At 35.5% G+C, this 27,067-nt stretch overlaps 3 protein-coding genes across 7 annotated transcripts in view; 1 reads left to right on the top strand and 2 right to left on the bottom strand.

The window, feature by feature from the left end:
- LOC134825338 (sodium/hydrogen exchanger 6-like) overlaps window positions 1-27,067 on the top strand; it is a 168,436-nt gene that overhangs the window by 56,583 nt on the left and 84,786 nt on the right. For 3 of the 5 annotated variants that reach the window (XM_063837519.1, XM_063837516.1, XM_063837520.1), the window contains exons 1-3: window positions 16,889-16,907; window positions 25,486-25,559; window positions 25,707-25,849. In XM_063837519.1, the coding sequence (XP_063693589.1) occupies window positions 25,510-25,559; window positions 25,707-25,849 (193 nt within the window). In that variant the 5' untranslated portion in view covers window positions 16,889-16,907; window positions 25,486-25,509. Of the gene's footprint in view, window positions 1-16,888; window positions 16,908-25,240; window positions 25,560-25,706; window positions 25,850-27,067 lie in introns of those variants that run through there. The other 2 variants (XM_063837517.1, XM_063837518.1) reach the window with 2 other exon arrangements.
- LOC134825341 (26S proteasome regulatory subunit 6A-B) lies at window positions 135-26,193 on the bottom strand. The gene is made up of 12 exons (XM_063837526.1): window positions 26,185-26,193; window positions 12,350-12,445; window positions 11,918-12,008; window positions 11,559-11,677; window positions 11,022-11,124; window positions 10,752-10,838; window positions 2,373-2,505; window positions 1,994-2,135; window positions 1,602-1,701; window positions 1,176-1,282; window positions 865-1,017; window positions 135-738 (listed from the first exon to the last, which is right to left on the bottom strand). The coding sequence occupies exons 2-12, from the start codon at window positions 12,440-12,442 to the stop codon at window positions 553-555; spliced, it is 1,314 nt and encodes a 437-aa protein (XP_063693596.1). The 5' UTR covers window positions 12,443-12,445; window positions 26,185-26,193; the 3' UTR covers window positions 135-552.
- LOC134825184 (uncharacterized) lies at window positions 20,296-23,383 on the bottom strand. The gene is made up of 9 exons (XM_063837334.1): window positions 23,294-23,383; window positions 23,023-23,109; window positions 22,778-22,908; window positions 22,535-22,635; window positions 22,178-22,306; window positions 21,911-22,007; window positions 21,401-21,559; window positions 21,095-21,195; window positions 20,296-20,620 (listed from the first exon to the last, which is right to left on the bottom strand). The coding sequence occupies exons 1-9, from the start codon at window positions 23,358-23,360 to the stop codon at window positions 20,329-20,331; spliced, it is 1,164 nt and encodes a 387-aa protein (XP_063693404.1). The 5' UTR covers window positions 23,361-23,383; the 3' UTR covers window positions 20,296-20,328.

Raw genomic sequence — 27,067 nt, 5'->3', positions numbered from 1 at the left:
ATGTCTGAACTCTCATGTCCGTCCAACTTTTCGTTGGGCAACCAATTAACAATAGATATTAATTCATTGCAACTACGCTACCAGGCTGGTCCTTGGTTGCTCACGGTAACGCATTCAAATTCAAATAAACATAGTTTAAATTTTGTAGAAGTCAAATATATACAACAGTCGCTATTATATCAATTCAAATACAATATCACTAGCAGGCCATTTTAATTAACTTAATATAACGTTAGATAAATAACGTCATAATGACGCTACCTCCACAACTAGAACCAGTCTAGCAAAATGAGTTCCCCTCTTGATACTGGCACAAAATTTTAGCACAAATTTAACAACTTTCTGAAAGAAGCGAATATGCCACTACGCTAGGACGTACGTACATATAAACAGATAAAGCTATTGAGGGCCACAGTAAATCTTACCAAACTAATATAGTGATCTGAAGTAGCGAAGTCCCAAATTTAAACATGGTTCAACCGAGTTTTATAACGCACGTGACAAACACAAGGCTTAATCACGTGACATAACTCCTGCTGAATCACAGCCAATCTACGCGTAATACATCAGGCTTGTCTTCTTCTTGGACTGAACCTCCAAAATTCCGTCCATGTAGTCCTCATGCTGCAGCTCAGAACCACTGCGGCGCAGCGCTATCATTCCAGCCTCGACACAAACTGCTTTACACTGCGCACCGTTGAAATCATCTGTACAACGAGCCAGCTCATCGAAATTTACCTGAAAACAAGGTTTCATTAATACAGTAAGTTTGGCGATGATCTCCCCCAAAGAATAGCCCTTTATAAAAAGTTTCCTCAAAAGTTTTCTCTCTTAAAAAAGGTCTCACTTAAAACAATTCCCAACCTCTGAGCTGACGTTCATCTTCCTGGAGTGAATCTGCATAATACGTGCACGTGCATCTTCGTTGGGGTGAGGGAACTCTATCTTACGATCGAGACGTCCAGAACGCAGCAGGGCAGGGTCCAGAATATCCACACGGTTAGTAGCTGCTATCACCTGAATGTGGCGTAATAGAGAGTCATGAAACCAGTTTAAAACTAGACTTTAAAATCGGCGACAATCATCGGACTGCTCTAGAAATAAAAGGTCTATCATCAAGAGTTATACCAATTAAATGAAAACTCAATACTTAATTTATTAATTAATGTCCCTACCTTGATGTCGTGGTGAGAGCTGAACCCATCCAACTGGTTCAACAGCTCCAACATGGTACGCTGTACCTCCCTGTCTCCAGCCTTCTCAGAATCGAACCGTTTAGTACCTGTTGTTGGCATAAGATATTAAGATAATATGATAAGATAACATAATAAGATATTGAGGTAAACTAAGAAAATAAGATAAGATAATAAGATAATAAGATATTGAGATAAACTAATATAATATGCTAAACATCAGAATGGAATCTTCTTAAGTGTGGTTCTCAGTGTGCCTTACTACCTTCATTGTTTAAATAAAAAAGAGCTGCCGATTTATTTGATTCCTACCTTCTACAAAAATTCTATTCTGACCCATAAGCTAGTAATGAGTGTTAAAACTTAAATCAAGTATGCATAACTAATAATAATTGTTAAATCATTTACCAATAGCATCCAATTCATCTATAAAGATAATTGCAGGTGTTTTTTCTTTAGCCAAAGCAAAAGCGTCCCTAACCAACTTAGCACCATCTCCGATGAACATCTGATAATAATCCATATATTAAAAATTAACATATTTACAGTTCATACTATAGGAACCATCACGATACATATTATAATTTACATATTATATTTTATAATTATAAACGGATAGTCTGCATTATAAAAGATGCGAGTTTGAGTACAAACGTGGTCGGTGGTAAGTCCCAAAACTTTAATACGCTTAGAAACTAGAAAGGCTATAATCAGGCAGTTTAAATGGACCGAAAGTGTGATATCATTGGATTTGCCACTTGCTATTAATAACTTTAAAAAGTATTATTAAACCCAAATACCTGTACGAGTTGAGGTCCAGCAAGTTTGAGGAAAGTAGATTTAGTTTGAGCGGCACAAGCTCGAGCTAAAAGGGTCTTCCCGGTTCCTGGAGGTCCGAACAGAAGGACCCCCTTTGGAGGAGAAATACCCAGGTTCTCAAACCTGATGTTTTTTTGGTTAATGAATTGGTTTATCATGATTATTATTGTCGTAATTGAATTTATATGCTAACTTTTTTTGTGACACAAGTGCTTGCGACCAATGCAAAGGTTTAGGTATTCCAAACCGAAGAAACATTTTTTTGAATAAGTCCTAAGAATATTGGACGAAAGAATCCTTTAAAATTAGCACATCTTGTTAAGTTAATTAACTAATTACAAATGCAATTAACTCATTAACCTCTCCTTATGAGTCATGGGCAGTACCACAGCCTCAATCAGCTCCTGGATCTGTTTATCTAGACCTCCAATATCTGAGTACTGTTCCGTGGGCCTCTCGTCTACTTCCATCGCTTTTACACGGGAATCATACTCTGCATAATTAGTCAATTAGTATTTAAAACTTATCAATAAGAGGTAGGGTAAGGCACATAATTTTGTCAGGGTACCTAATTTTGTCATTTTGCTCTGAAAAACTGCCTCGGCTCGGAATTTCAGCTTGAAAGAAAAGGATTGTGTATAAAAAGAAAGCTTAGACTTTGCTGAAACTGCTCGTACAAAGTTTAAGTTTCTAGCTCTTTTGCATCTGTGTCAAAAATGAAGGCGAAACTGTTAACCCGAAAAATAAATAAGATCTTTAAGGTTTTCTTAAGGAATTTTCAAAATTTTGATTTATTGCTATTTCAAAAGTAATTGAGCTAGCTTCATGCCATTGCATATTTCAAATATCTTCTACAGCAGAAGTATACGTACAAATTTTCAAGTCTCTAGCGCAATTATTGTTCAAGTTACAGAGGGTGACAAAATTAGGTTCGATTTTGCCAAAAGTACCTAATTTTGTCAAAAAAATCGACCTTTCTCAAATTTCTTGTAAATCACAGATTGTGTTGAAAATGGCCTTATACAACTATTCTGAAGTTTTTTTGCCCATAGGATATGTATAAGGCACTTAAATAATAGCATAACACTTATAATAGCATATTTTCGCCGAGAAATATTAGGTGGATAATCTGATTTTTTCAATCTAAAATGACTAAAAAAATATTTGATGAAATTACTAAGCAAGTGATCTATCTACAGACATGAAAATTTCAACCTAGGCCTAGAACCAATCGATTTTCAAGATGCCAGTGGTTTCAGGGGCATTTGGGGCTATTTTCTAAGATTAGATACCCAAAAAGTGTCATCTTTTCATCAAGCTACAAAACTATGAAAACATCATATCTTTGGGATTTTTGAGGTCAATGTTGGTAAAAAAGCGCTCGAATGATGCATCCAGGTAGTCTAAAATACCGAGAAACGATTACTTTTTGCACAATCTTCAAGTGACAAAATTGTAGGGTGACAAAATTGTAGGGTGAGAATCCCTGTCACGTTTTTGGTCAGTTTCGCCGGGGCTCATGTCTCTCCTCGAGGGAGCATTAGTGTCTACAGAAAAACTGACAAACCCTAGCGAAGTCCAATCCGAACCACATCTTCCATCAGAAGTGGTGCTGGGTCAGATGGTTACTGAACGGATTGGCCTGGAGAGTGGCATATTCCTGTTACTCTCAAGTGAACCATAGAGGGGGTCAGGCGCTGTTCGCTCACGGCTGGTTCTTGGAGCCAACACCCTCAGCCCCACAGAAGTGGGAGCAGTGTCGGTGGTGGCTCACCCAGATAACGGACAGTGTCTCTCTTTCTTCTACTCATGCACTCACATGCCGCCCTAGGGCCGCTACCAGATAGAGGGGATCTATCAAATCAGACAAATGCCAGCTATTGGAGATATAGCACTTAGAATACTTCAAGCAAACGTAAACTAGCAATAATCTCAAGCTAACAAAGAAATTGCCAAATTGCGACAACAAAAAGGGTCTACTCAAAATATAAATGTCGTATGTAAATACGTGAGTCAGTATCAAGCGCGAAAGTGAGCCGCGCAAGGACAAAGAACTAACGCAAATATCCCCCAGTACGCTACGTAACGACAAAAACGCAACACGTGACATACCAGGAAAAAGGGCCAGCAGAACAGGAGCTCTTTGTTCTCCAGGTTAGCAAACTGCAGTTGTCTCATTACCTAGTAAACACAGTTCTAGCAGCTCGACCGGAGTTAGTTTTTGCTGAAAAATCTTTTCTCGATTTCCCACTTTGGGAATTATTTAGAATCTAGAATTCGTTATTTATTATACATAATATACACAAAAATCAAACGTATTCACAAATAAAACTAACTTACCCATCCACAGTGAAAATGGCGAAACGAAACAGATCACCAGAGAGAACCTCGGGGAAGAAAAGAAGAACTGGTGAACCCCTAACGCCGGCACAACGTCACGAGAGACGTAGTACTCTCGTATCTAGCAACAAAGAAGATACCCACACGGTGTTCATCTATCCGGAAGCACTGTGCATACTACAAAAGAAAGATTTCGACAGATACCGAGCTTCACTGACGGAAATAATAGGAGTAGATAACGAGATCGAGATCATTGATGTCTTCAACTCACTACCGGATCGAGCACTAAAGGTAAAAACTCCTACAGAATCATCTGCGGAAAACTTGATAGAAACGGTAAATAAAGCAGGGAAAAGTCTTCAGGCCTTCTGCCCCACCTTCGTGGGAGACAGAACTCGCTGCTTTCTGTCACTAAACAGAAACATCCCCAAATCGTTCACTGACGATAGAGATGGGGTGCTGAAGTTGATGTCTCTCTCGCTGGGAAAATATGTGAGGAAGGAGAATATACATATAGAGAGACCACCGGTACAACTCAAGAACAATAGCTGGTTACTTCACTTCTCTCTAACCAGCATAGAGGCTGAAGAAATGGAAAAGGTAATCAAACAACGACCAACAGCCCTGAACCTAATGTGTTCAAAAATAGGATTCAACATCATCAGAAGAGAGAGAAGGAAAGGGTCTAATGCCTTCTCACCCCAACCTTACCGGACCGAGAAAGATAATATGGAAGAAGATTTAGAGACACAGAAGATAACCCACACAGAAGCCACAGGAGGATGATAAATATGATATTCTATTCTATTTAATTGAATTCATTACATAAAGGTAGTTTCAATAGTACTCCAAATATGAATCTAATAAATATAATAATAAATAATGAAATTGAATGAATGATGAAGAATGAAAATAAAAAGCAAAACTCAAAAGTGACAAAGTAAAAAACACGCGAGCGCGAGAGGGAAGACCAACAGACTATCCCACAGCTAAGCTATGAGCAAGGGAACAGTCAAAGGGGACGGCTGCAAAAGCAATCCTTCCTGGTCTCATGAATCACTGCCATACTGCAGATAATTTCTAACATGCCTCAGGCGAGGAACCCACGCGTCAGACCCAGGACCAGACCCTAGCCTCCATCAAATAGACGGACATCTATCTAAGAGCACTCTTAAACTGCACAGCAATATTAGATCAACATAGGCTACATTTCTGGACAAATAAATATCACGCTAAGAAATGTACAGAAAGAAAAATTAAAAGATATCAACAGAGTAAAGCAACGTGACGACCCCTGAGCAACGAACCAAATATAAAATGACATACTCATAACAAGAAAATAAAGAAAAGCACAAAACAAATGAAAAGATTTTTAAATTAACATAACATTAAAAAGCCAAAGCATCAAACAAGATTTTAGAACTTCATGAACAAATATTAAAAACAAGATAAGCGCGCATGCTATTCTGAACTATGCCGCGCGCGACTACAAAACTTTCCTAAAACTTTCCTAAAATCTACTCCGCAAGCTATCCTAGTTACCATGACAACGACAGACAGAAATTTACTTTTCGATTAAGCTTTCATCGTTTCGCAGTACTCTCACGACTAGTTTTCACTAATTAAACAACTCAACAACGAACAGAGTTATTGATACCGTCAGTACACTGACCGTTACCAACTGGAGGGTATCCAGTAAACAGACATATTACCATCTGGTGGGCATCCAGAAATCAGTTAACTATCCATCTGGGGAAAAATCCAGAACAAAACACATCATAAAACAGCGTCATGACGAAAAGAGGATGCTTATTTGCCGGTCAAAAAAAGTTGAAACAGCAGATCCCACCTGGAAAACAGGGCTCAACGATCAGAAAAAACCTAAATAAAGGCAAGGAATGTTTCTACACATCAGTTAAACAAATTAATCTACAAAAGAAAAAGATAGCCTGTCAAACATATATTAATGAATTAAAATCACATGAAATAATGCTTGTACAAGAACCGTACGCCATTAAAAATAAAATCTGTTACGTTCCTAAAACACACAAAGCATTTAGCCCACACTATAGAGAACAAAAAATAAGAACCGCAATAATTTTACCTATTGACTTAGCAAGAAAATCATTCGTACTCACAACATTTACGAATAGAGATATCATAGCGGTAAAATCAAATACACACACAAAGAAGGGCATAATGTGGTGCTCGTTCTACATGGCCATGGACAATAATATACAAGACATCGAACCTGATGCAATAGATAAATTCTCGAGACTAGTAGAATATACAAATTCTAAAAACATTCCAATGATAATGGGAGCTGACTCAAACGGTCACCATATACTATGGAACAGCTACAAAACAACTCCTAGAGGAAGGATAATATGTGAACTAATAAACAAATATAATCTCAATGTAGAAAATAAAGGAAACATTCCAACCTTTACCAACACTAGAGGATTCAGGAGTGTAATAGACATTACAGTCACTAACAAAAGTGCAAATAAACTCATAAAAAGCTGGGAAGTGGATCAGAAACCATCACTATCAGACCACAAAATGATATCGATCAAACTAGATATTGGAAATCACTCTACTTCATATAAGAGATGCACGGACAATATAAAATGGGATGAATATAAGGAAGAAGTAAAGAAAGCATTAGATAAACAACCATTCAGATATAAAGTAAGCGGATCACCACAGGAAAGAGAGGATAAAGACACAAAATTTATCAACAATATACTAATGAAGGTATTCAATGAAATGTGCCCACTCAAAAAAATAATACATAAATCGAAAATACCTTGGAATAAAGAAGTTGATAAAACCAAAAAGAAAGCTCTGAAACAAAAAAGTAAAACTATTAAAGCTTCAACTGAAGAAAAAAGAAACGTTCTCATAGCTAAAGAGAGCGATTACAGAAGAGAACTACAAAAAATAGGAAGACAAGGTTGGAAAGATCACTGTTCAGAAACCAAATCAAAAAGTAAACTAGCTAAATTCCCAAAACAGAGGAATAACGAGTGGGAAAGACTAAACTGCCTTAAACTACCGAACGGGGAATTCACTAAAACTACAGAAGAAACCCTGACATTCTTAGCTGATACACACTACCCTGAAAATGACCAACACAGACAGGTGACGATCACAGAGTCACAAGACCAAATAGAAGATGACGTCATATCAAATGATTCATACAGAAGAGCGATTAAAACACTTAAATCAAAGAAAGCTCCAGGACCAGACAAAGTTATGAATGAAATGTTAAAAGCGTGCAGTGACATATTAGAATTACCACTCATACATATATTCAAACGCTGTTTAAAACACTCAATCTCACCGACTCAATGGAAAATAAATAAGGGGGTAATCCTGGCAAAACCAGAAAAGGATGATTATTCCAACCCCAAAGCATTCAGAATCATAAGTTTAACATCGAACATTCAGAAACTAATGGAAAAAATGATTTTAATATACCTAGAAGACAAGGTGGGTATTGACAAAAAACTAACAAAGAACCAATATGGATTCAGGAAGAGAAAAAGTACACAAGCTGCGTTGCACAGATTGACAAATAGAATAGAAGAAGCTATATCAAATGGACAATATGCACTGGGAATATTTTTGGACGTAGAAGGGGCATTCGATGCAATCAAATTCAGTTCAATTAGAGAAGCTATGGAAAAAATAAAAATCCCAGACAAGATCATAAACTGGATCTATATCATGTTAACAGAGAGGGAAATAGAATTAGAACTACACGGTTTCACACTAAAAAGAAAAGTGTATAGAGGATGCCCTCAAGGAGGAATCCTCTCACCCCTACTATGGAATCTCACACTAAATACACTATTAGCAAAAGAAGAGCTTGATGAAACGTTTATACAAGCTTTTGCTGACGACCTAGCTATCTTGATACAAGGGATAGACCTTTACACAATAAGAGGTATTGCGAAAGCTTATCTTAAAACAATTGACAAGTGGTGCATAAAAAACGGAGTAAAAATAAGTGCCTTGAAAACTAAAACAGTCCTATTCACCAATCCTAGGAAGAAATATAAATACATTCCTATCGAATTAAACAATACAAAGATGGAATTATCAGACAAAGCGAAATACCTAGGAGTCATCCTAGACAATCACCTAAGATGGGCCCCTCATATAAACAAGAAGTGCCAAATTGCCACTAAATTACTGATGACATGCAAAAAATATGTCGGGAAGAAGTGGGGACTGACCCCAGACAAAGTTAAATGGATATACAATCAAGTCATACTACCAACTCTATCATACGCATGCTTTCTATGGGTACATAAAACTAACAAAAACAAATACTTACTGAGAATGCTGGAAAAAGTTCAAAAAATGGCTACACTACAAATTACTGGGGGGTTCGTCACAACGCCAACAACAACACTTGACTGCATGGCTGGCATCATGCCAATTGAAATTAGACTGGAAAGCACAGCTCTGAAAACAGCATTAAGACTGAAAACAAATAAAAACTGGAATCATATTAGACCTAATCCCAACAGACAATTTGAAACACATTCAAATAACATAACTAAAAAGATTGAAGAATTGGTTAAAACACCAGAAATGAATCTGAGCGACAACACAATAAGTACAAAAATGAACATAAACTATAACACACATGTGGACAATGAGTACAGTGAAGTCAACACTAATACACTGAACATATATACAGACGGCTCTGTAATCAAAACAAATCAACAAAACAGATCTGGCTGCGGGTATGCAATATACAAAAATGGAATAAAAATCAAAGAAAAAGCAATATCACTAGGAACAATAGCAACAATTAATCAATGTGAGATGATTGCAATCAGAGAAGGAGCTGAAGAAGCTGAAAATCTGCTAAATAACATATACAAAATAAACTTCCACACAGATTCGATTACTACAATACACAAACTAAAAGCAACAAAATCATCCTCAAAACTAACGAGAGAAACAAATATGAACTTGAATAAATTGACCGGGAATAACATAACAGTATCCATATACAAGGTGAAAGCACACATAGGCATTACAGGAAATGAAATAGCAGATAAACTAGCAAAAAGAGGTGCAATGACTATAAAATACGGACCTGAGCCTTTCACATACTTTCCAGAACAACATATTACCAATAAAATAATGGAAAAAGCCATGAAAAACACAATTAACAAAATCAACACATCAAATATAAAAAAGGAAAATAAAGAAATCATCAAAAAATATTTTATGAAACAAAAACTACGTCTTCCCACAAAAAACAGAGATCAAATTAGATATTTAACACAAATAATTTCAGGACAGAACAAACTAGCGGCGAACATACACAAAATAGACAGGCTAGTTGTTCCATACTGTAGACACTGTCCCAGGGAAAGAGAAACAACGGAACACTATCTGGCAAAGTGTCCAGCATACACAGAGGCAAGACAAAACAGTTTCAATATAACGCACACAAATCTTCTCAACATTATAGAAAACTTCAAAGCTACCGAAATAATAAGCTACATAAGAAGAACAGGCCGGATGGAAGATGAATTCGTCTGCTACTATATAGAAGACTAGATCACGGATGGCGCAGGTCTGAAAATTTGAAATTAGCGCCCTATAACTAGCAAAAATACACCCAGCGCAATAAAAAGCAAAAAATTGTCACAAATAATAAAGCGCGCGTCGAAAGACGCGCACAAAAGAATAACAAAGGAAATGGGAGAATTACATCATAGGCTCAGGCATGCCTGGTAGGTTCCTGTCAGCCCACTAGAATGACAGGGGGCAGCCTGTTCTATCGAGTACCCGGGAGAACATCCAGGCATGGGTGGTGTTCTCCCGTGAACGAGCATTATGACAGTTTCCCTCACGGGAAACGTCGCTCACCAGGCTTTATCCTCTGGAGGGGCGGGATCACTAGCCCATGCCAAGTGACCCAAACCTACTGACACCTACAACCAGAGGAACCCCAATAGACGTTAGTCACTAATGACGGACGTAGCCTCCCAATAGGGAGGTAAAGTGGGTGCCCCAACATAAAAAAAAAAAAAAAAAGTGACAAAATTAGGTTCGGGGTGACAAAATTAAGTAAAGTCACCTAATTTTGTCATTTTTTCAAAATAATTTTTTTGAACATCTTCAACCCCAGCAATTTCGATCATTTTTGTGTTAGAACTTGCCTAGACTGTCTACTATAACATGGTGGAGGTTTCATCTAAATCGGAATTTCAGACGAGGTTAAAACCCATGGTTTATATCAGGCAGTCGGAAAATTGCCAAAAAATGACAAAATTATGTGCTTTACCCTATCAGAAATGATTGAGGAATTTACGGTAGCAGAAGTTTTTGGTTGCTACAAATCATGCTGATCAGCAATATTCCCACCTGGGGGCAGAGTATCCAAGATTAGATAAGAGTCTTTGTTAACTCCAACAAGGTCTCCAGGTTCTAGCTTCTCAGCGTCCACCAAACCTGAAATAAAGTTATACAATTAATTAATTAATTAATTAATTAATTAAATTACTCAACTCGCTTGATTGCTAGGAAATGTAACGACTTGAAAGCAGCATGATAATGCTTAATATTAATTCGCTTTGAGAAACATGGTAGCATCAAAGAAGAGCTGACAAATAATAAAAGAGACAATATATGTACCAATAACAGGGAGGAAGTAAGTTTGTCTGGTGGAAGTTTTTATAACAGCACATTTTCCTTTCCTCTGTGAGTCCAGATCTACATTTGCTCCATCCTCTTCAGCCTGAAAGTTGCATAATTAATTTACCAAAGTGACAAGGTGTACAAAAAATAATATATTAATATTATACATTGTACATATTATATTCTCAATGCTCATAAATAAGTAATCCGATACTTGGGGAATATTTGGAATGTTTTTGGCAGCAGAGTAAGTATTTCAGTATATCAGTGGTTCACTGATTAAATTAGGTTCAATGTTGTTAGCTTTCTCGAATCGTTCATAACATTTTTATATTCCAACTCCTCAACAATCTAGTTAAGAAGTAAGTCTTGACAGCATACTAAAAAGATGCACGGAACCGTGTATCAAAAGTTTTCGCATCCTCCACAACTTAAATAATTGCCAGTCCCCATTATTTTTCCCTACATTTCCCTACATTTCAAAGTTAGATTTCAACTTGATGTTGTTTTTAAAAAGAATTTGTAAGTAAAAACCTGTGGATCCACATCAAGAATCTCAATGACATTAGAGACAAGATAAGGGAGAGTTTTGTTAACTTTAATCTTCTCAGCGTTTTCCTTGATTTTCTCCTTCATAGCTTGCTGTTCGTGGCCTACAGGAGTTAATGATTTAATGGGTAAATTTATGCAAATCACCAATAAGGAATTAAGCAAATTTATATAGTTTCATGATTTTTAAAACAATCTATACGATATTACCAGCTTCGTCACTGACATCCTCTTGAGAAATTCAGATTTGATCACATTAAGTATATTAACAAGTGTGAAGTGTTGATATGTGTAAGTATGATTGTATGAACTTTGCACATTTTAATATTTAATGAACTACCCACCTATCCTCATGACTTCACTCTTCATGATCTTGATATCACTTTCTAGTAGACGAGTTCTACTAGTCAGCTCATCTACACTCATCCGCAACACCTGCATTTACAACATTAGATGATCAGATAACTTTTAAACTGCTAGACAAAAAGTAATTCACTTGACAATTGGATCTATAATTTGTCACCCAAACCATTTAATCATGGCTACTAAATTAACTTATTAATTACCTCTTCATCAAGCTAATTACCTATAATTACCTACTAATTACCTACTAATTAACTTATTAATTACCTCTTCTAATTACTAAATTAACTTATTAATTACCTCTTAATTACTTAATTACCTCTTCATCAAGGTAAATTAGCCATTTAATCATGGCTAATTACTAAATTAACTCATTAATTACCTCTTCATTAATTAATTACTTAATTAATTACCTCTTCATCAAGACTCTCTTCTCCATCTTGCCAGATGGACTTGTCAGCTGAGACGTCAGCTTCCTTAACAATCGGTGCTTTGACCGTTGACATCCTTAATGAGTAATTAATTAACAAACTATTGAAGTGATCATAATATGCTGAATATTTAACTAACTAGTGGATGTGATGATACATATTTTTATGATAATCAAAAAACTATAAAATGTGGTGATAATATTATGATTATTATCCTTTTCAGTATCAGCAATCAAGTTATAGGAATTTAACGTTCGCATCACTTATAATTTAGATGAAACAACTAGTGTTAGCTGTAGTGTAATTTTGTGTATTAAATTTGTTGGCTCACTTTTATTTACATAGCAAAACATAGTGCTTAAATCTTCCTATGCAAATTTGTTATCTATGCGGATTTATATATAATACAAAATACAAAACAGACAATAGGAATAACAATTAAGAATGTAAAATATGAGAGTTGAAATCAGTGTAATCTTGTAATATATACCTCAGCTTTTTGATGTTCAGCACGAAAAAAGGGGATGTGTTTAAAGTGTGATTGGCTACTTTGTTATATAATCTTTTGATGAAGTGTGTCATGAATGATAATTTATATTTAATATCTAAAGCTGAAGTTTGCAATGATATTTCACAATTTATAACAAGCAGGTGAGCGAAGAATATTTTAAACTAACTACAACACTACGCATCTATTACTACTAACTATATGCGTCTATTACTACTAACTATATGCGTCTATTACTACTAACTATACGCGTCTATTACATTTATTGAGTATTATTAAGTAATGCTAATGTGATGGAAGACGTGCTTTAACCACGTATAATCCTTGCTCCAATGTATGAAGGAAATGGTTAAACTCTAAATGAAAAGATAAAATAAAGTACAAGTACATGCTACACAGCACATTGATGCTTGTGGTTTGTTTTGTATTTCGTATTAACATAGCATAAGTACTTCAGTAGCTTTAGCATTACTTGATGTTCAGTTAGTACAAAGTAAAACACATTTTTTTAGTAAAACACATTTTATTTTATACCCACAATCAATTCATATTTAGTTCAAATATTTAAAGTCAAAATAACCATTTCACATAAGAGGTTTTATTATAATAAAATAATTTTTGATAAATTAATAAATTAATTTACACTCAAAAATGAACAAAATATACACAAAATATACACAATTTTTACCTAGTGCAACACTGGTTCGGCGCGCGGCTGATCGAAAAAGTTTGGTTTGCATTTACTAACTTGTAACTACAGTGTACAGCGTACATGAAAAGATAACTTATTGAATCTTTTAATACTAGAAACATTTATTACTTGGTTATGCACAAGCCAGGCCAACATTTTGTTTTTGTGTCAGCCGCGCTACCAGGTTGCAGAGTATGATAAACACTAAAAAATTATACACTATACAAATTTGCTAATACATAATATCAGAGTCCGATCTAGCTGCACACGTCAGACACCACAGTTCAGCTGCCAAGTACCGTTTAATTGAACACCGAAACACGAGGTTTAGGTGTCATTTTGTAAATCAATTTATGGATGGATGATTCAGTAATTGTTGTAGAAAATTACAGTCACTGCCACCTATAATAGCGTTATGTCGCGTCTTGGGTCTGATTAACGGCCAAGAATAAACGTACGTGCGCGCTTAAGAAACCCGCGCAAATGTTGAAGTAGTGAGTAGCTGCGGCGCGCTTATAATAGATATTACGTGTAGCGCCGTACTGAAACGGCAATATTTTAAGTAATTAAGTATTTGTTTACTTAAATTCCACGTTTTTATCAATAATCTAGCATGGCCCAAACTATTAAAGTTGTCATTATGCCACTCATTATCGAACCTGCTTTGGGCATCTAGAAGAGATCGGTTTAGCCTTGATTTGATTGAGTTGCAGGATGTGTTCACAAAGTCAGGTTTATTCTGTGGATTGGAGTCCTTGAATTGATTCCAAAGCCAAGAAGATTTATAAATAAAGTTATGGCTTGGCTTTGGTGGTATTAGACGGTCATCCCTCAGTTCAGACATGTTAAGTAAAGAGTAGAGAGATATGGGTACCCTATATTTCACTATTTAAAAAAGTTCAGTTATAGTACGGAGTCTGTAAAGATTATGAACAGTAAGGAGTTTATGACTGTTAAATAATGGTTTGGTTGATTCCTTGGAATAGAATTCAGCTCCTAGTTTTTGACAACATAAGGGTCTAACAAGTTTATTATGAACTACCGATTTAGAGCGGACACACTTTCCACATGGTTTAACACGTGGATTAACAGAGTTATCAGCATTAGACTCATGTTTACTCAGTATTTTACATTGAATAGGTCATATCAAATTGATTTATTGTAAACTTGTTTACTCTGTAATAAATGGCATAAAATTGAATTTTTGTTTAACTGAATTTTTGTTTAACTGAGAACGAGCACATGTTTTGAATTTGTTTTGGTATGAGTTTGCATCTCCAAAAATTATTATAATACATCTCTTCTGTGTTAAGAATACAGGGTTGAACAACCTGAACAACAAACATTTTTATCTATACCATGTTCTCAAATTGGTTCAGGGGCAGAAAACACAATGTATTACCCAGAGACATTAATTGGATTTTACTTTCTACCTATATGTCATTATCCCAATAGTTGTTGCACTTTGTCAGAAAATAGTTTTGGGGTTATTCAGAATAACATACTAGTACTGCAAGAAAGGAAAACTGGGTGGAGCCAATGTCATAAAATGGCATACATTTTTATGCAGTAGAGGAAAAAATTGAGAAAAGACAAGAGAAAAGACAATTTTATTATTTATCACCAATTCAATACATAATCAATAAATATATATCCGAATAAATTTGACTAAAAATTAAATGATACAAGTATGCTAGCAGCTAGCGCGCTTATATTTGATAAATATTCACGCTGTTAAAATGGGTTTTACCACACCGCCACTCACATTAGCACAGTTGGTGAACGGACCCAGGCGCTGTTAAGCTTTTATGAGCCCTGGTTGACTGCTGAGAGTGGCGAAGGGGCTGATATTAATTTTATCTTATAGTTTAACTTAGATTCCAATAAAATTTTAGTTTTGTGTTATAATTATATGATTTTTATGCGATATTTAAGTTACAGCTGCTCGCAATACATTATTGCTTAAAAATTGTTAAATATGCTCGCTATACGCTTAATTGGAAAAAAGTTTGAGTCAATTGAAATTTTTGGCCATTTTATGGATTTTGGTCATTAAATAACATGTGTGACACCCAAATTGGACATCCTAACATGTTTATTCACTCTAACCGAACTACTAGAAGCTCATACCAGGCTATTGGAGACGAGTCAGAGGCAAGTGGCGCTTATGTCAACCTGTGGTAAGGAGGTGGTAGGGGAGGATAGGAAGTCTGGGCAACAAATTGCTGTCGCAGAGTACAGACAGCAAACGAAAAATCAGAAGAACTGAAGCTAGGTACAATAAATCAGATATACTGTATTTCCTAAGTGGCTCACAAGTAGGAGCTCAACCATTATTTCTTGTATTGTCACAAAAAACGTCTGTAGCTTAATATGGATTATAAATAATGCTAAACATTAGCCATATTAAGTGAAGAGTAATATGTAGGCTTTTAACAACCATATAATGCTTTATATCCCACACCCAAGTAACAGAAATGCAATTGATTTTAACCTGTCGACAATATTTCAGAAAAGATTCCCGCAAGCAATTATGTTCCTTCGTTCTGCTCTGATCTCTACTCTGTTACTAACTGATGATGGACTTTGATCCCTTTGATACGATTCGTTGATATGATTTTTTGACGTATTGTATACAGCTTACACTTAAAACCATATGGTTCAGATAAAAGGACAATTAAACTGGTGTTTCGTTTTTAACGGGTGATATACTTTGCTAAGACTGACAGTAAAAAAAGTTATTATTGAATAATCGGAAAATTATTCAAACAATATACACATAATATAGCAATGACCCTATATAAAAAATTTTTTTAAATGGTACAAATTTAAAAAACTTAGGTAAAAATAAAAACCCTTTGCAATGATATATAACAAATTCACATCACAACAAAAAGCAGTTTAGACCCCCATCCAACAAGCACTCCATGACCTTTTAGGGTTTAGGAGTGTTGATCAGGTTAAGGTCCAAATCAAGTATTGCCGTGGGTGGAAGAGTTATGGTACCTCTGTATTATTGAATAATTCTATTTTAAAATAATCTGGTTGATTCGTGTAGTGTTATTGAGTCTCATTTTTATAGTTATTTTGTTCAAATTTCTGATTGTTTCTGAATAGACTCAGTGAAGACAGATTCAATTTATTTCCATTAGAATCTGTCTTCACTGAGTCTATTCAGTTCAAACAATCAGAAATTTGAATGAAAGAACTATCTATATTATATTTGAAACGATATGATGCTAACACTTGATTTTCCTAAAATTATTTGTTATATAGCAATGTTGAAAGTATTTAATACTTTCAACATTACTATATAACACTAATATAACAAATAATTTGAGAATATGAGTATGACGTAGAAATGTCGATGCGTTATTCAGCTATTTATTTCCATTAGAATTTGTCTTCACTGAGTCTATTCAGAAACAATGAGAAATTTGAACAGAAGAACTATTTTAAAATATATTTAAAAAGATGTAATACGTCTTTACTGTTGCTCTATCCAGAGCCCTTGCGCTTGCTGTAGCGCGCGCCCGCCTCACGGCGGTAAAAAGGGCTCTAGCCATGAACCCACCCAACGATTTTGGCACCACTGTACAGTGGTGTCAAAATTTCCCGCGCTTTTGTCCTCATATGCAACGTGTGTAGTCTTTTAGACATTGATTGTGTAAACGAGGTGTCGTACGTCACCTAAAGATCGGATGACAGGGGGCTGACTATGCCCAAACCTAATTGATCATTGATTGGGTCTGAGGTCACCTAATTATGAGCCTATGAGGTCACGTGACTATGACGTCACCAGACCTTGTCCTCCGTTTCCCGCTCATTGGACCAGGTGAGCTTGCATGCTTGTGAATGTAGGTGTAAGTACAGCTGTACTGTAGTTTATACCTAATTAACCCCTATACACGGTCACTGTGCATTATAGAAACCTGAAAAGTGGTTACTGCATACTGGAGGGAGAAGTGCCAAGACTTCCTTCGCTACATAGACGCTGTTGTCAGCACTGCACGCGCGCGCACGAACCTTTCCATCGGGGTTCGTGGATAGGTGCTTTTCTTGACTTGTGAAACAAGCGCGCCCGCAGTGGCGCGAAAGCACATGGTTAGGTGAATCTTTACTGCGCAACGCACGCCGCGCGCAACTGCTACAAACTGCTGCAAACTGCTACAAACTGGCACAACACACAAACTGTTACTAACTGCTGCAAACGGCGCGCGAATTTGTGGGCGTGATTGCAGCAGTTAGTAGCAGTTTGTGGCAGTTAGTGCCAGTTTGTAGCAGTTATAATAGCAGTTTGTAGCAGTTTGTAGCAGTTTGTGGCAGTTTCTTTGCACGTTGCTCCTCCTGTGCGCGGCGACATAATAAATTGCAAAAATGCCCGCGCATTTCGATGGAGCCGCGCATTTCTGCCGCGGCTCGATATTCCACTACTATTGCAATTATATTTAACGTTTACCGGCGCGTTTGGTGATGTAAAACCATGAACCCCATTTTAATCTATCGTGACTAATATGTAATAATGTTTTGTAATTTTGCTATCACAGTGTGAACAGATTCCAGATTTATTTATTTTTAAACTGATATTTAATGAATGCGACCAGTCTCCTGGAATGATTCTTCGGAATTTCGCTGAACTGCACAACTTTCGTCTTGGTAGATTTCAAACACAAGGAAATTTTCCTTTTGGTTGGTAATATCTTCAAAGATGGGAGTACAGTGTATTGGCTATGCCCCGCTTACTAGTTTAGCTCTATCTAGTCCCCTGCTACACGGCATATAAACAGGGACTGGCCAGTTAGAGGCGGTCCGTGTAGGCCTTACACGGTGCTTTCAGCTATACATATTAGTTATAAACAATTGGATTTGATCAGGTGATGGACATATGATTAAAAGCATAAAGTTTAAAACAACTGCATGCAACGATAACGGACGAATGACAGACTTAAAATCTTACACAAGGCATGATGTCGTTGCGCGTATCTCACCAAATATGGTCATTGCATTGTGAATGTGACGTCACGCGCATAGCAACGTATTATTTCTGCAAAGTTATTTTTGTGGCATGCTCCGTGCAGCCCCAAAAACAGTTTTTTGGTAATAACTTTTTAAGTTTGAGAGTTCCAATTTTGCTCCTGGGGAGCCAACAAGATTTTAATGAGACGATCATTATGCAAAAAACCGGAGGTCGCTATCTCTTTTACTTCCGGAGATATAGCCTACCCGGTAAGGTTTCCTGGGAACTAATTTTAAAGTTGCAATACTGAAGCCTTTAGGTCCAAAATATACCCACTTGAAAACAAATCTATATCAGTTAGTAGGCTATTAATGCAACACACCGCTTCTTCCACTGCAGTTAGTTATACATTAAATTCTACAATCCTAATTTTGTATCGTGATGGAGACCGGTGTCCATACAAAACTTTTACTAGGTTGCCGTTTGGTGTGAGCAATAGCGAACAGCACGTACACTCCTTTTCCCGTCAACCTATATCTAATCTATTCAAAGAGTGACAATCATAATACACATTGAATTAGGATTCCTTTAAATTATCAAATTGATTTATTGTAAACTTGTTCACTCTGTAATAAATGGTATAAAATTGAAATTTTTGTTTAACTGAAATTTTTGTTTAACTGAATATTTAATTTTGAAATAATTGCTAATAAATATTTTAAATTTGAAAATAATTTATATCCTAGCCTTGATGAAATGAAATGAGGTATTTATATCCCGCTCATATGATTAACCAACAACACAAGGAAGGTGGTTAACCATGTCAGAGCGGCTGCCTGTGAGTGATGTGAGCAAATGTGTAAAAATGAAGAGTATAACTCAATATAAGGCTAAGACAAAATTAAAACATCTTTTATTTTAAACCACACTAAACTAAAAAGAAGCAGAGACCATACAATACATGTAGGTATAATAAAGGTTAGTACAGCGACACAGAAAGGTAGAGATCTTAGACATAAAATGGAGTGCGGCAAGAAATAAAAGCCAAGGTGTCTTGCAAAGTGAAGACAAATGGAAAGAAAAAACATCAAAACTTATTATATAGATGGTTCTTTAACATTCGCTTGAAGCAGTTGCTATCAGTAATACATCTCAACATCAGTGGAAGAGAGTTCCATGCAATCGGTGCATGGCTTGAGAAACGTCTGTCATCAACTTTGGACCTTTTATTCTTTGGTACCTTGAGCATGAGATGGTCACCAGGTCTCTTCGACCTGGTCATGGTGTTTGAGAGTTCTATATCCGCTACATCCAAATCCAGTAGTGCTTTGAGGTAATCAGGTGCAGTACCGTGAACTGATTTGTGGGTTCTGTCTTCTATGTTATAGATGAAACGAACTGCCCCATTAAGGGTGGATCTAAGTTTGCTTAGTTTGGTCTTAGGTAGATTCATGTACGGAGAATTACAGTAATCTAATTTAGATATATAACCAGTTGTTTCACCAACAGTTTATCACAGTTTATTTTGGACTTTACTTGGTATAATATTTTGATTTGCAGTATTGAGTGTACAAAAATTTCAAATCTTTTACCAAGGCTCCTTTTCCTTTAACCATTCATCACGGAACAAATATTTTACGTGTTTCACCGGTTAATCATTCAGCTGAGTCGGAATAGTAATTCATATGATAATCTAAAGTTAATCCAAATTATTGACGACTAACTAAAGACCTAAGCTAATGGTTTGACTTTGTGAAAGATAAAATAATTGGTTAAAATAGTTAAATGATTATACATATTATATACTACGACACTTCGTAGTCAAACATTTTAAGGTCATACTCATAATATCTATTCAGCCATTCAATTTGGTCATTGTCTAAAGTGGGGCAAACTTTAGTTAAGTTTTGTACTTTTGGCGAGCTGTTGGCTTTAACATCATGAAAAAGTCCTCTTTCTGACCACATCCCTAGTTTGTCAAGTAAATACCAAAGCTCTAAGGGTTCTTCTTCAAGCTTTATCATATAGTTTAACTTATTAGTGCAGACATTGCACCATTTCCAAGCTGGAGCCCAATGCCCATTGTATGAACCTAATCTGTGAAGAGTAGCTTGGTTAATGGAATGATTATCTTAGCAAAATTATTATTCTAAGTTCCAACATCACTTATATATAATAATATTATGTGCTCTCTTACCTAAATTTGACATCACCATGCCACAAACAAACCATTATTTAATGATCTTAGTCAGTGGCGTAATGTTGCCTGTTGGCGGCGCGCCCCTGTGCCGAAAATGCGCCCCCTCCCCTTTTGGTGCCCCTCCCTAAAATTGAACAAATTAGGAGATTTTAGAGGATACTAGGGTTTTGCTCTAGTATATACCTCAGTTAAGTTTTTCAAAATTGTCCCACATTCAAACGACCATTTTGCGCCCCCCTAAGATGGCGCCCCCCTCCCCCGCACAGCGGGGTCAGCGGGGCCCTTCGTTATGCCACTGATCTTAGTAAAGTAGAGTCTTGCAGAAAGTTCGAGATGTAAAATTTTAAAAGGTACCCGATAAAATTGCATACCTGATATAATTGATCAGATCATCTAATTGAGGATATGGTGGATGAAGAAAAGGATTTTTATCTGATATTTTAGGTTTGCTGTAGACTTTTTTTAGTGTTAGCTGAAAATTGTTATAAAGGTTAAATTTCTTTTTAATTCATGTAGATTATAGAGGCAGAAAATTAATACATAGACTCCAGAGACACCCCTGTAATTGAGTTTCAATTTGGGTCCCGTTGGATGTTATATTTTAACAGAGATGTTAAATCTTGTCAAAGCTCTTGTCTTGAATATTAATAATTTTAGAAAATCAAATGATTTCTTACCCATAAAAAGTAGTGATCCAATTCTCTTTTATATGTGTTCAATTCAATAGTCGAATTAATCAATGATCCCTTTCTGTTATGAACAATTGCTTCATAAATCCAAGAGTTTTTCATTGCGACCATTTCACTATCTTTTGCTGCATTGTTAACATGACTAATCTGAATTAGATATACTGATAGTTGGATAATATCCGGTTGGAAGAGACAAGGACAAATGAAACAGGAAGTTACGAACTAACTATCAGTATTTCAATCATGAGACTAATAAACAGCAAACTACTCCATCATTTGAATTAGATATGACAAATTGGTATTATTATTATTTTTGATAAAAATTAATCCCACTTCAATGTTAAATAGAACTAATTGGCTATCAATCAGCTAATTATTAGCAAGTGCTCGCCGCATACGGATCACTTCCTATTATATAGCATATATACTCACTATACAATATACACTAATGAAATATGTTGATAGAAGTAAAAACAATGCTTAAGTTAATAGACTTACGATCCTCGATAGTGGATGCCTCACAACTGTAAACCTCATATTAGTCACACTCTCATCCCTGTACACTTGTTTCCCATCTACCAACCCTGATTTTACTCTGCAAAAATCTTTAATTTAGTCAAGAAAAACAATAATTTCCATTGATTTGGTTCAGAAATAGGCTTATTATGAAGCAAATGATATTGGTTGGTCAATTGACACAATAGAAAAACATCTATTGGATCATTATATTATCATAATCATAACGGTATTTAAAGTAACACTTACGCCAGGATTCTATTCTTCAAGAGAGAAAGATCGTTTGTAAGTCTTATGTTGACAAATTTTTTCAAGAAGTAGTTCTTCCAAGTGGTGCTTCCAGCTTTAAAAACTGGACACCATGTGACCCCTAACTCACTGAAATGGGTAAACTCATTGCTTATATATATATATTTTAGGAAAATTTATCTTACGTTCTACTCATCAGCATTTTGCCTGATTAAAAATCCATCTCACTTATCCTCCTGATCTTGAGGGAAAGAAAAGACGTTTATTTAAATGAAAAAATGAATTTTATGATTTTTAATAATTTCAACCAACTGAAAGATTAAACTGAATAGCTTTAATTTAACGATTTGCCCTCACTTCATTTGGTAAAGGTGAACTGAGCCGTAGTGTCTTGTATCTATTGTCTGACAAACTTTGTCAATTGTCTCCATTCTCTTCTGGATGGTATTGTCTACCACCTGCCAATTTGGTAGAGATAGAAATACGAAAATTAATTTGAATTCGATTAGCCGCTTTACAACTTCATGGTTGCTTGCTTGCAGCTACTTTTTTCTGCATTCTCCTAATAGTATTGATAACTCGACAATTGAAATAACAAACCTTCTGGTTATAATAGTAAAAGTTATCTAGGTATCCTATTTCTGAAAGCTTTTCTCTATAGTTCGGGACTCTTGTGATATTGTAAAGCTTATCTAGTTCTTCTAATTGGAGGGGCGAGGTCTTGTAATTTGCTGAATTATGTTAACTGTTAAAACCTTCTAGGTCCAGCCTTGAGACCACCCATGGTTTACAATTTTAAAATATCATCATCTTACAAATTAGTTGTCTTCATACTCACGACTCACATAGAAGGTGTTTCAACGAGAAGTTCTCATTTTCACTTGTAGAATATATTTGGAATTCTTGACTACTGTCATGATAGTAATAGGAACCTGGGAAGATGTGTGAGTTATAGGCGCCGTATTATTTCGTTATATAATTTAAAATTTAAATACATTGTTTATATTTTGTATATTATATCCGTAAGATCAAACTTTTGAATGCAGGCAGTCGATAGGATGGAAAAATATCAATCTTGGTAAAGTTAGCAAACAATCAATAGTAATATATTACTACCTCCAATCCAACATAAAACAGTCGTTAGTGTCAGTTGAGCAAATATCTTTGGATATGAGTAACCCATGTCGTGTACTACCCATTTAGCTTCAAATAGTTTCATTATTAAATTTTTTAAAAAGCTCATTAAAGAATGATAAAGTAAAGAACAATGATAAAGTGTTGGCACACTCGATAAAATAAATTCAGTACAGTGCAGTAAGATGTTAAAATTTAAGTCTTCAAATAAATTTGGCACACTTGGTTTCGTGTTAAAGACGAAGCTTCTGAAATACACAAGGTGAGATACAACACTAACAAAGGTTAAGAAAAATTTAAACTATTCTACTGTTTCTACAGTACACAAGGAATATACATGATTAGAACCCACGCTTGGTACTTTTAATTCAAGACTAGTTTCCTGTTAAAAATTCCTCTCTGATTGTAATTAACACGTTTTACAGGTTATACATCCGTATCCCGATGGCACAACAATTATGTTCGTTCAAAAACATAAGACAATCATTATACCTTAATTATTATCTTTTCACAATAACCACGATGTCATTAAAGCATTACCCTTTATTTACTAGCCTTGTCGGAGCCTTGTGATCTACAATCCTGATCTGGTGTCGTCTCACATGCTATCCAATTATGGGATACACTTATGTATCACTGTATAGCAGTAACAAGTCCCAAGTGTAATGTTCAGTTGTGCATGATACAGCTACCAGCTACCTACTGCAGTTATCGATCAACTATCCTCCACATCTCCTCTCAAATCTCCACGAGAGTGCCGCCATAGTGCCACCAGAGTGCCTCGACAGTGCCACAAGAGTGCCATGTCGTATGACCATACAATTTAAATTAATCACGGTTACAGAGTTGAGACTTGAGAGCGGGGATATGATGGTAAAGTGGACATCAGCTATTCATATTAGACACTAAAATATTACGATATTTGATTTTAGCAATATGCACTATGCAGTCAGGAAAAATATTGGCTAATATAAATGACCGTGACTAGGTACCGAGTTGCCTTTAAAGATGCCCATCATGACTAAACCAGATTTTGTCTTCGATTAGAAATTTTATATCACGACATTTTTGTCAAGGAAGTTCGGAATTTCATGTCAAATTAAAAAAGATAAAACTGAAAGTCGTTAAATTGGATTAAAAGTATAAACCAAATCTAAATTGGTACTGTAATCAATACTGCAAAATCTAAATAACGTAAATTTCCAAAGAGTCAAATCTCATGATTTCGGATGTCTTGATTTCGGATATCATGAAAATATGAAAATATTGCGCAAAATTTTTTCAAAAAAAAAAAAGAAAGGAATTTTGTAATCAATTATTTCTGAAATTAAATTAGTTTGTAACAAAATTTAACAATAATTTGGTTATGTCGTGGTTTTCCTCCGAAATATGTCGTATATTTATATGCGAAATATGTAATGATATTGACCTGGGTAATGATCGTCTTATGCTTTTGAACGAACATGTTGAACGTTGGCACTGTGCCGCCATAGTGCCACGAGAGTGCCGCGACAGTGCCGCCATAGTGCCACGACAGTGCAACGAGAGTGCCACAACGAGAGTGCTACGACAGTATCATCGGGATCCGGATGTATGACCGCTTTACGTACTTGAAGCATGATCGAACATTATTTTATTCTAGAATCGAGTGTTTTGGAATTAGCTTGGAAAAGCACAATTTTAATATTACATATATATTTATTATTATTATAAACAGGATCTTACCGACAAAAATGATTCTTAAAAATACCTTAATGCGGTAAACTGTACCCTTGAAAAAGATTTTCCCAACATCTGTTGCATGCAGCTATATCTCTAATTTCATTTAATTCATGAGAGTTGTCCATTTGCAAATTTCTACTACTTAAATCACTTCTTAAAACCGATAACAAGTTCATTCTAGGTCTCCCCAATCTATATTTGTTGAAAGAAAATGAGTGACTGGGTAATGGTATCATTAGGTTCTGCATTTTAGGGCTGCTGAGTGGAAGCTCTGATTATTCCTTTTATGGTCATGATCATTAACAGTATAATGCAAAATCGAAAGTTCCTCTGTAGGGCTTTTGATTTGAATGATGATAGTGCTTACTGCTTACTTGATTTAAGATATTGATTGATTATATTATGATTAATTATATTATGATTATATTATGATTAATTTGATGCTTTTATAGGTGTAGTGGCATGTTGTTATCCCCATGTTGTTAGGGAACCCTTATGAGGACATTGAAGAAAATGAAGGAGATACGTGAGTATTATAATATCAATCAGCCAGATAGGATATCCCACCAAATCATTTATTTATCATTTAGAAGGTTTGTACTTTAAACACAGTGTTTATTAACTGAAAATGTTGTAATTAATCGATTAATTAATTAATTAAATCTATTTTCAGGCACGCCAAGGTAGCAAAGAGAGTAACTAGTATCACCTACATAGTTATAATACTATTACTTGTCCTGAATGTGTGTACGATATGGATCTTCAAGCAGAAGAGGATACGGTACATTCACGAGACAGGTCTCTCTCTTCTCTATGGTAAGAGAAATAATTAATTAATTGATTAATTGATTAATAAGAACCTGTATTAGCTTAAATAGAACTGAGTTGTTCTGCCAATGTTATCTTATGTGACACTAAAATTATGGAAGAATGAAAAAAACAAATAAGTGACTGCCACTTTCATCAGAACTACACCAGGTAGTTGCTGTTACCATGGTAACATAATGTGAATATTTCTTTGTAGATTGTCATGCTAGTATTAGCCAGTACATCTATTAGAGATTTTCATGACATGTAGATTGTAGCTAGGGTGTTGACCAGCTCTACCTGGTTTAAACGTTTCCATCCCATTACATGATTACATACAAAATCAATAAATGTAATAGACATTATAATATATAGTGTTGTAATTAGTTTAACATCGATAAACTTGTAATATAAGATATTATAGACTTATATTACAAGTTTGCCTTTACATCTTCCGAGCACTGTTCAGATATTTTAAAACGAGAAACAGTGAAATGCAAACTGGTCGGAAATTTCACATACTGTGGAATAATTCAGTAAATAATATTAAGGAAATAATTTGGATCAAGTTTTTCGGGCAGTTGTTTCTTCTAGCTTGTCATGACTTCAAAGTCGCAGGAATTGTTTAAAGAGAATGGGTCATGACAAGCCCTGTTGTCCTATCACAATCAATATGACTTTATACGAAACAAAACAGAACGTAAACTAGAATGATTGGTCAATAAAAATACTTGGCATAAAACTAACAAAACTAAAAAACCCAGATAAACACTAAACCGAGATAATATCACAAAAGAAGATATCACAAAACACGGTGTAATACTGCTAGCAAACACAGTGTACAAAAGCAAATACAGCATATGAAATAGAAAGTGACATGTACTTGATACTTTGATAGAACTGGCTGCTCGCTCTAATTACATGTTACATTCTTACACAGTAACACACGGACACATCTAGACTTTGGGAGTGTGTGTTTCAGAGTGTTTTAAAACAGAGCAGCAAGTGCACGTGGTTCTTTAAATATTTGAAAGAATAAAGATAGATAGCGCTAGATAGTGCTATATAGCACTATAATAAAGCGCTATATTAATGCTTTTCAAACAAAGTTACAACGAATTCTTCATGTAGTGCATCCTGGGTTTGGACAGGATATGCCCGTTTAAAATATTTCCATCACGTTACATGTAGCACCAGATTTTACTAGATGTCGAATTTAAACTATGA

This window comes from Bolinopsis microptera, chromosome 13 (assembly GCF_026151205.1).
Source record: "Bolinopsis microptera isolate Bmic1 chromosome 13, MBARI_Bmic_1.0, whole genome shotgun sequence".
NCBI classification, from domain to species: domain Eukaryota; kingdom Metazoa; phylum Ctenophora; class Tentaculata; order Lobata; family Bolinopsidae; genus Bolinopsis; species Bolinopsis microptera.
This window is presented reverse-complemented; position numbering and strand designations above follow the sequence as displayed.